The sequence below is a fragment of the Topomyia yanbarensis genome, chromosome 1 (assembly GCF_030247195.1).
Source record: "Topomyia yanbarensis strain Yona2022 chromosome 1, ASM3024719v1, whole genome shotgun sequence".
In the NCBI taxonomy this organism is placed as follows: domain Eukaryota; kingdom Metazoa; phylum Arthropoda; class Insecta; order Diptera; family Culicidae; genus Topomyia; species Topomyia yanbarensis.
In genome coordinates, this window is record NC_080670.1 from 205,995,747 (window position 1) to 206,003,574 (window position 7,828).

Sequence of the window (7,828 nt, forward strand, 5' to 3'; positions counted from 1 at the left end):
TCGAATCTTATAGAAGATTACGAGTGTTACATGTTGAATCTATTCAGAGAATTTTTGAAATCGAAGTCGATCCCATTAAACGATACCGACGCTTTGAAATTTATAAACGACGCATCTTTGGATGGAATTTTTGCAGACGTAGCTTCTCCAAAAGACAACCTAGCATATTTGTCTGGAGTTGCGGGTTGTGCTGTGCCAAACCCTAGGGAAGAAGTCTTGGGAAGAACTAGAATCACTAAAACTGTCCCTGCGATTACCAAACTAGGCAAAAGAAAAAGTGTACAAATAGTGAAAGACGTTGCTCACTATATTCCACTAACCAGCATTTTAGCACTGGTTATGAAGAATCCCGGAGCTCGCAAGATGATAGCAGAAGAAGCAGTGAATGACGATATCTTGTGCGGTTTCAAAGATGGTCAACGTTTCAAAACACACCCGTTCCTGACACGGTTTCCCGATGCATTACGACTCTCGCTTCATCTGGACGATGTCGAATATCTGAACCCTTTGGGATCACGCAAATCAAAAAAAAACTTACCAATTTCAGTGTTAAAATTGAGAATCTCCACCCCGCAATTAATTCATCCTCCAACAGGATATATCTAACGCTTACAGTTCGCTCAAGAGATGTAAAAAAATATGGCTACAATAACGTTATGAAACCGCTGATTCAAGATTTGCGTGAGCTTGAATCAGATGATGGTGTTGTAGTACAATATGGGAGTGAAAAGTTTACGATGAGGGCAGTTCTAGTGCATGTTTTGGGGGACACGCTGGCAATTCATGAAATTTTCGAGTTAATGGGGCCCCAATCAAGTCTATTCTGTAGAATGTGCTATGCGACGCGTACTGCACTTCATTGTGGAAACATTGGTGATACCTTCCCTCATCGCACTGAAGAAAGCATACAAGGTGATTTAAATGCTCTTCAAAGCGGAACTAAAACACCTTCACAATGCGGAATCATTCGAAAATCAGCACTGAATGAAGTTAAATATTTCAACATAGCGGAAAATAACACGTTTGATCCAATGCATGATCTTTTGGAAGGCGTCGTCATGGTCGTAATCAAATGTGTTTTGAACGAAGCTGTAAATATCCATAAAGTGATAACGATTAGTCAAGTCAACCAAATTATACAGAATTACGAATACGGTATAACTGAATAGGCTGATAAACCTACCGCTAATTTTACTTGCGAGAAGTTAAAAGCACGTGGACATGCTATTCCTCAGTCAGCTTCGCAATGTTGGCTTCTCCTTCGAGCATTCCCTTTTATGTTCAACCAGATTCTCGGATTTAATTCAAATTTATCATCATTGCTTAGAGCTCTCATGAAAATAACTTATTATAGTTTCTCCAATAAGCTAACATTGAATCAGATTAACGATCTGGAAAACGAAATCGAATGTTTTTACAAGTTGTTCAAATCCTGCTTCCCTGCCATCAACCCTACCAATAAATTCCATCACATCTCTCATTATCCCTACATAATTCGTCAGGATGGGCCAGTTGTTAATCATAGTTGCTTACGCTTCGAAGCGAAATTCAAGGAGTCGAAATCCCAAGCGAAGACATGCAACAATTTCATCAATTTAACAAACAGCTTTGCTAAGCGCCTGAATCTAGCACAGATAACCACTATTCTTGACCATTCATACGAAATTGGTACGGTAGATATCGTTTCGTCAAAGCACATACACAAAAAAATTAAAGGGTTGTGTACAGGACACGACCACGGTGACATTAAAAATGTAGCTTTTTTCAAGAGCGTGCAAATGTATTTTATCTATCACACATATCGACTCAAGTTCTTGCTCACTCGCCTGTTTTTTATGTTACAATTTGCTATATACCCTCCCCATTAAAACATAATTTATTGAAGGTCTTTTAACGGTAATCTATTAATTAATCAAGTATCTCACTAGGTGATTGGCATTATTTGGCTAATCCATCTAGTAAAAATAGGCTGGTCTGTCCAGAAAATATATTCAAAAGAAAAGTTCCATATTTAGAACCGTGACGAGGAAGCCCACGCCCAGCAACGGAAATATACAGATTCTTCATGAAATATGAAATTTCATTTTCCATTTAAATTTTCAATAATGTATTAATGAACTTAAGTAAACAATCTTAAGGTTAAGTATTTTTTGATCGATTAGTGGTGAAAAAAATGAAATTATTTGATAAATTACATTGTTATGCAATGTTCGCACTACCAGTTAAAACGGGTTTTATGCTATCTTGGTGACATTTTCTCTTGTTGCTAATTATTAAAACGTGTTATAACTCTGTAGTGTAAACATTGTATTATTAAACCAATTCTGCAGCGTTTTATGTTATATAGGTGTTTTATGTGGTAATAGGACTGACATAATTATATCTTCAGTACAGCGGTTTGTTTCATAATTTCAATCAGATATATTTTAAAATTTAAATTAGTATACCTAACCGTTCAATTTGTTGTATACTTTAAAACGCAATTAGAACTGTGTTTTAACTACATAGGGCAGGACAGATACTCTGACTGGATAAACTGGGAAAACAATTTTAAGTCCAGTAACGATTAAGACATGGCTTGAATTTGAATCGAAAAAGAACACCCGCCTAAACTGCTGCTGGGACGGTAAGTTCTGTTTTAAAATTTTCCGTTGTGTACAGTACGAAACAAAAGTGTTTGAAATTAGAAAACAAAAAGTTCTGCTGGGAATGTGATTGTTTCCGATGCAATTACACTCAGGTTTTTTTTACGCAGGGGATACAGGCCGTGCAAATGAAAACCGCCTAAATTTAAAAAAAAACGCGTAAATGAAAACCGCGGAAATTTCAAAATTCGCGTAAAAAATACCGCGTAATAAAACCTGAGTGTACTCCCCTATATAAAATACTACGCTGCTGAACAGTGCAATAACTACAGAAGCACGTTGTCAGATGCCTTACTGATAAAAAACATATAACCAAAATATGAAACATATGAAAACCCTAGGCAGCTACAATGCGCCGTAAACATGGATTAACAAGTTACAACGCACACGCATGCATAAAAATAAATATATTTTATTCAAACGCAACACTCTTAAGCAGCACACACCGTATTGAATTAAATCCAAACCACCCCACCCACCCACTTTGCAAATCATTCTGTGACACCGTGCTGGTACCCGAAAAATCCGCACACGGCCACCGCTGCCGAAAATGCATAGCGTCTACCGCTTATTGTAGTGCCCACACGCTGCAGCCATGATCTTACCCGTTCGACATAAGAACAAAAACTGATTCAAACGGGTACGCGTCACCTCTATTTATAAACTAACCGTATATGGTTTAGTCACATAGGTGCGAGTGTGTGCAAATGCCAACGTTGCCGAAAATCGATAGCGCTTATTGCATCGCCCGGAGACGATGTTGTTCGTATGAGACAAGAGCAACAACTGATTTAAACGGACATGCGTCGCTTCTATTTATGACTTTTCGTCTTTCATTGAGTCACTAAGCTGCCCTCTTTTGACGGCTGTGTCTGAGAAATCTGCCTCACGAATGGTAATTTTCCCGTTTTTCGTGAACTTTTTAATTTTACCAATTTCCAAAAGTCTACTTTTATTGGGGAGATATTAAATTATTACCAATATTTAAGTTAGGTGTTTCTGAATCGGTTGGTGTATGAATGATTAAAATCCATCTAGTAATATCGGAGTTATAAGCGTGCAAACCTTACATAGTTTCGTTACATGGGAGATAGTTTAGATTTTAGAATGACACCTAGCCCCAGATAGTGGAGTAAGACATTTTTAATGTCAAAAATCTCTAAATAATTTACTCCTGATCCGGGATCTACCAGATTCAATCAAATATATAAACCATATGAAAATAAATAACACAAGCTTTCGGCCGGGACTGATAGCGAAATACCAAGTATGCAACGAAATGTCCTATGGTTTGATAATAGATATATTGCAATCGGATAATCAAATTGTTTGCCTAATACAGCATCTCGAATGCGAATATTGTTTACAATACAACAGTTACAAACTCAAAACTGACAGTCAAGTTATTCGCATATCACACAAGAACTTGCAAACGAAAAAAACATACAACTTATGGAGTATATACGGAGATTCAGAAGAAAACTACTATATAAGTTTGAAATATGTAGATAGTTAGTAGGGAAATAAACTTGGAAATAAATTTATAATAAAATAAACAACAATCAAGAAGGTAGTGCAAACAACTTGAGATGTCACTTTAAACTTTATATATACTTATTCGCTCTTTTCAGCCCAAAAAATAAACGATCAGAACCTAGTTCTGCTCAACGATGCCGACCTAGTTGAAATGGGGATAATCGAAAAAGGATCCCGTCTAACAATTCTTAACATAATAAAAAACTATAGTTCTGAAGCTAATCCGACCAAAGATAAAATTGATGAGACTTCCACTAATGTTCAAAATTTGGTAAACTTTCTACTATAATTACTGTAAGCGCTTGTCGTACTATACATATTTAACGTTTTCAGATTAACCGTTCGACATTCGAAGATGACGCAAAACTCCGAATGAAAATTTTGTATCCAATTTTGGATCAAGGGATCGTACCAGATAAGGACGGTTTAAATCATCTTACACGAGTCGCATGCAAGCAAATGGAGACTCAAATAATGGACGGTCAAAGGCAAGTAGAAAGTTTTATTTGTTACTCTACTAGTGCATCAAACTATGAACACTCCTTAAAGTGTGATAGAATGAATTGTTTACATTGAACCGCACGAGTCTCTCCGCTAGAGCAACCTTGCGGCGAAATGCGCAATGCCTATACATATTTATAGGGCTTACGGCCAATTTCTTTATCCTCGCTTAAATTTTAAACCGGGTTCACCAGTACGTTTAAACCTGGTTAAGACGTTAAGCGAGAATGAAGAAATCGGCCCTTAGTAGTCCTTCGAGCAAATATGCAGGTGATCTAACACTGTCTATGAGCAGAGAAAAGCAATGCCTTTCGTTGTGAAGCTTCTATTTCAAAAAACATCGTAGTCAATCAGTATCATGCATTATTACTTCATTGAGCCTATGAAACTATGAAGTATGCATAGTAATGAAGCACGGCCAAACAACTTCACTTCTGATTATAAATGTAAAGAAATGTATGAAACACAGTACAAACTGCTAGAGGAAACCACATAGTTATCAGTTCTTCGCATCCTGATTTCAATATTGACCATTCTTTTCACATCTTCAATCTGGTTCGATTTATAAACTTCGGCATAAGAACGTACATGCGTCTTTGACGGTGGTACTTAGAAAAAGTAATTCGTCATGTTCCGGCACAAAATTATAAAGACGACCGACGACGACGAATTATAATAACTTAAACATTTAAACCAACAGAATTTAAAGGTATACAATTTCTGTTTATAGCGAGCGTGTTTATTTGTTTACATATACAGTTCAATCGTAAATCGACCAAAGGGTCTAACTAAGCCGCAATGTCGTTGAATCGAGCAACAGCGATGCCAGATTTACAGACTGTGGACAGATTTGCTGCACTGAGAAACAAAAATATGCAGAATTAGCATACTTTCATTCCCGTCTCTTTTGCTGTAATTCTCGACGAACATATGATTACGGCCTAAAAGCCAACCGTCAAAATCTACTTTGAATGGAAATTCCAGACAAACCGTTACTAGTCGAACACAGCTCACAACAGTTTATGAAAGAGAAAACTTTTCTCTTTCGTTTACTACCAACATCTGTGATTGGCGTGTAACGGTTTGTCCGGAATTTCCATTCAAAGTGGATTTTGACAGTTGGCTTTTAGGCCGTAATCATATGTTTGTCGAGAATTTTCATGCATTTTCTAGCATATACTTCTAGTAAATATTCAATTAGTGGATAGACCGAATACGTCCAATGCACAAAATTTGCAGCAGAAGAAACGAGAGGCAGATCAAAAAGTATGATATCGGTGATTAAAAAAAAGTTCTGCGTATGCCTGGTCCAGACATTTACAGACTTTTAAAACAGTAATAAACTGACCGATTTTCTTCAGAAAATAGATGTGTCCCAGCATGCAAAGAATTACGAATCAAATACCGTTCATACTTTTACCATTTAGATTTTTTTTAAGAAATTTAGAACTTAATCTTTCACGGAATCTTTTTGGTCTTTTTCGGAGTAACGAACCAATGATCTCTAAATGCGCAGGTATCCTTCTGTTGATCAACAGCATGCGGCAGCTGTTCAAATCGTAAAATTATTTCCACAACTTAGTAATACGCGAGTCACACCAACTGCTCCTGATGAGGTTTGTTATTCTATGCTTATTTAATTTCTCTAATATAATTATAATTATTTTCATGCTAGTCATTTTTCTTTTGGCGCAACGGAGGCAAGGAAAAGGGTGCTCATACTGGCATGATATTTCATCGCATCCGGAATGTCATCAAACAGCTACCTGCAGAAAAACATAAATATAATCGAGGAACTATGCCTGTAGAAGAGTCCGTTTCAACTGAACTTGTAGAGCGGGCTCAATTGCTCCGAGTAATGCTTGCATCGGCATCAGTAGCAGAACATATTTGTGATGAAATGGACCGATGCTTTCCAGTCCTCAAACTGTTATTAAAAGAAAAGAAACCCGTTAATGATATCTTGGATATGTTTCCACACCTGTGTTCATATGAAGGATTGGTGGTAACATGTTTATTTTTTATTATTTACTATTTCACTTTATGGTATTCACGGAACATATGAATATTTATATCATATCACTTTTTCTAGATTCGTCAAATGTTTGAGAGATTGTATCCTAACAGAACAGAAGGTCTCAAAATCGAGGATGTCTTCTCTCAGTGTCTATCTTATTCACCGTCCAGATTCTCTAGAGTAGAAGATGGTGAGATATAATTTTTTTTAATTTAGCCCAAAGGTCTGTCATAAAATTTTAAATTTGTAAAACTATTCACAGATCACATTCGAGGATGCTTGAGAATAATTTCTCATATGCCAATTCGCGTACAAAAAAGAACGCTGGTAGGTTGTCCAACTGTAGGCGAAGAACATTCGGCTTCAATTTTAATTCGTTGGATTGGGGTAAATGCAATATAATATACATAAGGTTAGATGTAATGATTTTATATCATCATTAGGAGTGCTTAGATACATACATGGCATCCCCCGCAACTGATTCCAAACTACACATGGTGTGCGTAGCAAGCCCGATGAAAAGAGGAAATTATGCCGTCATTTGTGAGAAAAAAGTTATATTCGAGACTAACAATTCTATTCATGCAGTGGAAATTTTATTCAAATGCCACGCAGTTCTCGGAGTGGAGGTGCCACCTAATTTTAGAATGTTTTGGGACTTTCTGGCATGTGCCATATATAATATAATTCCGCACAGTCAGAGGACAACTGTGAATAGACTCGTCCAAACTTTTATTGAAGTTTCCCGCGCACGTATTGACAACAAATAAAAGGACAACTTTTTTATACAATACTTACTAAAAACCATAAAATTTAATAAACAGAAGTTTCTTTAATTATTATTGTAAAAATATTCCATAAGAAAAGAAAGACTGCATTGTGTTGTATCCAAAACAAAATTTTGACGGCCAATTTCTTCACTGGATGTAAACCGGTTTAGTTCCAGTTCAAATGCAACAATCGATCATGAACCAATTTAAATAGGAATCGGTTGTTGCATTTCTTCTTACAGAAACCATTCAGAATTGCAAGTCATAATCCGGATGGCTCCAGTCAGTATTCCGGCTCCAGTGACACAACCTATTCTAACTAGAATCGATTGTGTCACTGGAGCCGGAATACTGACTGG

General features: G+C 36.7%; 1 protein-coding gene across 1 annotated transcript; it reads left to right on the plus strand.

The window, feature by feature from the left end:
* Nucleotides 1-5,727: 5,727 nt before the first annotated feature.
* LOC131689412 (uncharacterized) lies at nucleotides 5,728-7,773 on the plus strand. Its single transcript, XM_058974485.1, has 5 exons — nucleotides 5,728-6,298; nucleotides 6,358-6,687; nucleotides 6,775-6,889; nucleotides 6,962-7,086; nucleotides 7,143-7,773. The coding sequence occupies exons 1-5, from the start codon at nucleotides 6,191-6,193 to the stop codon at nucleotides 7,467-7,469; spliced, it is 1,005 nt and encodes a 334-aa protein (XP_058830468.1). The 5' UTR covers nucleotides 5,728-6,190; the 3' UTR covers nucleotides 7,470-7,773.
* The last annotated feature ends 55 nt before the right edge of the window (nucleotides 7,774-7,828 follow it).

Bases quoted from the DNA above. Each gene is read 5' to 3' on its own strand.
- LOC131689412 (XM_058974485.1), top strand. From the start codon at position 6,191: ATGCGCAGGTATCCTTCTGTTGATCAACAGCATGCGGCAGCTGTTCAA. The intron at 6,688-6,774 runs GTAACATGTTTA...CACTTTTTCTAG, and splicing joins GTTCATATGAAGGATTGGTG to ATTCGTCAAATGTTTGAGAG. The intron at 6,890-6,961 runs GTGAGATATAAT...AACTATTCACAG, and splicing joins ATTCTCTAGAGTAGAAGATG to ATCACATTCGAGGATGCTTG.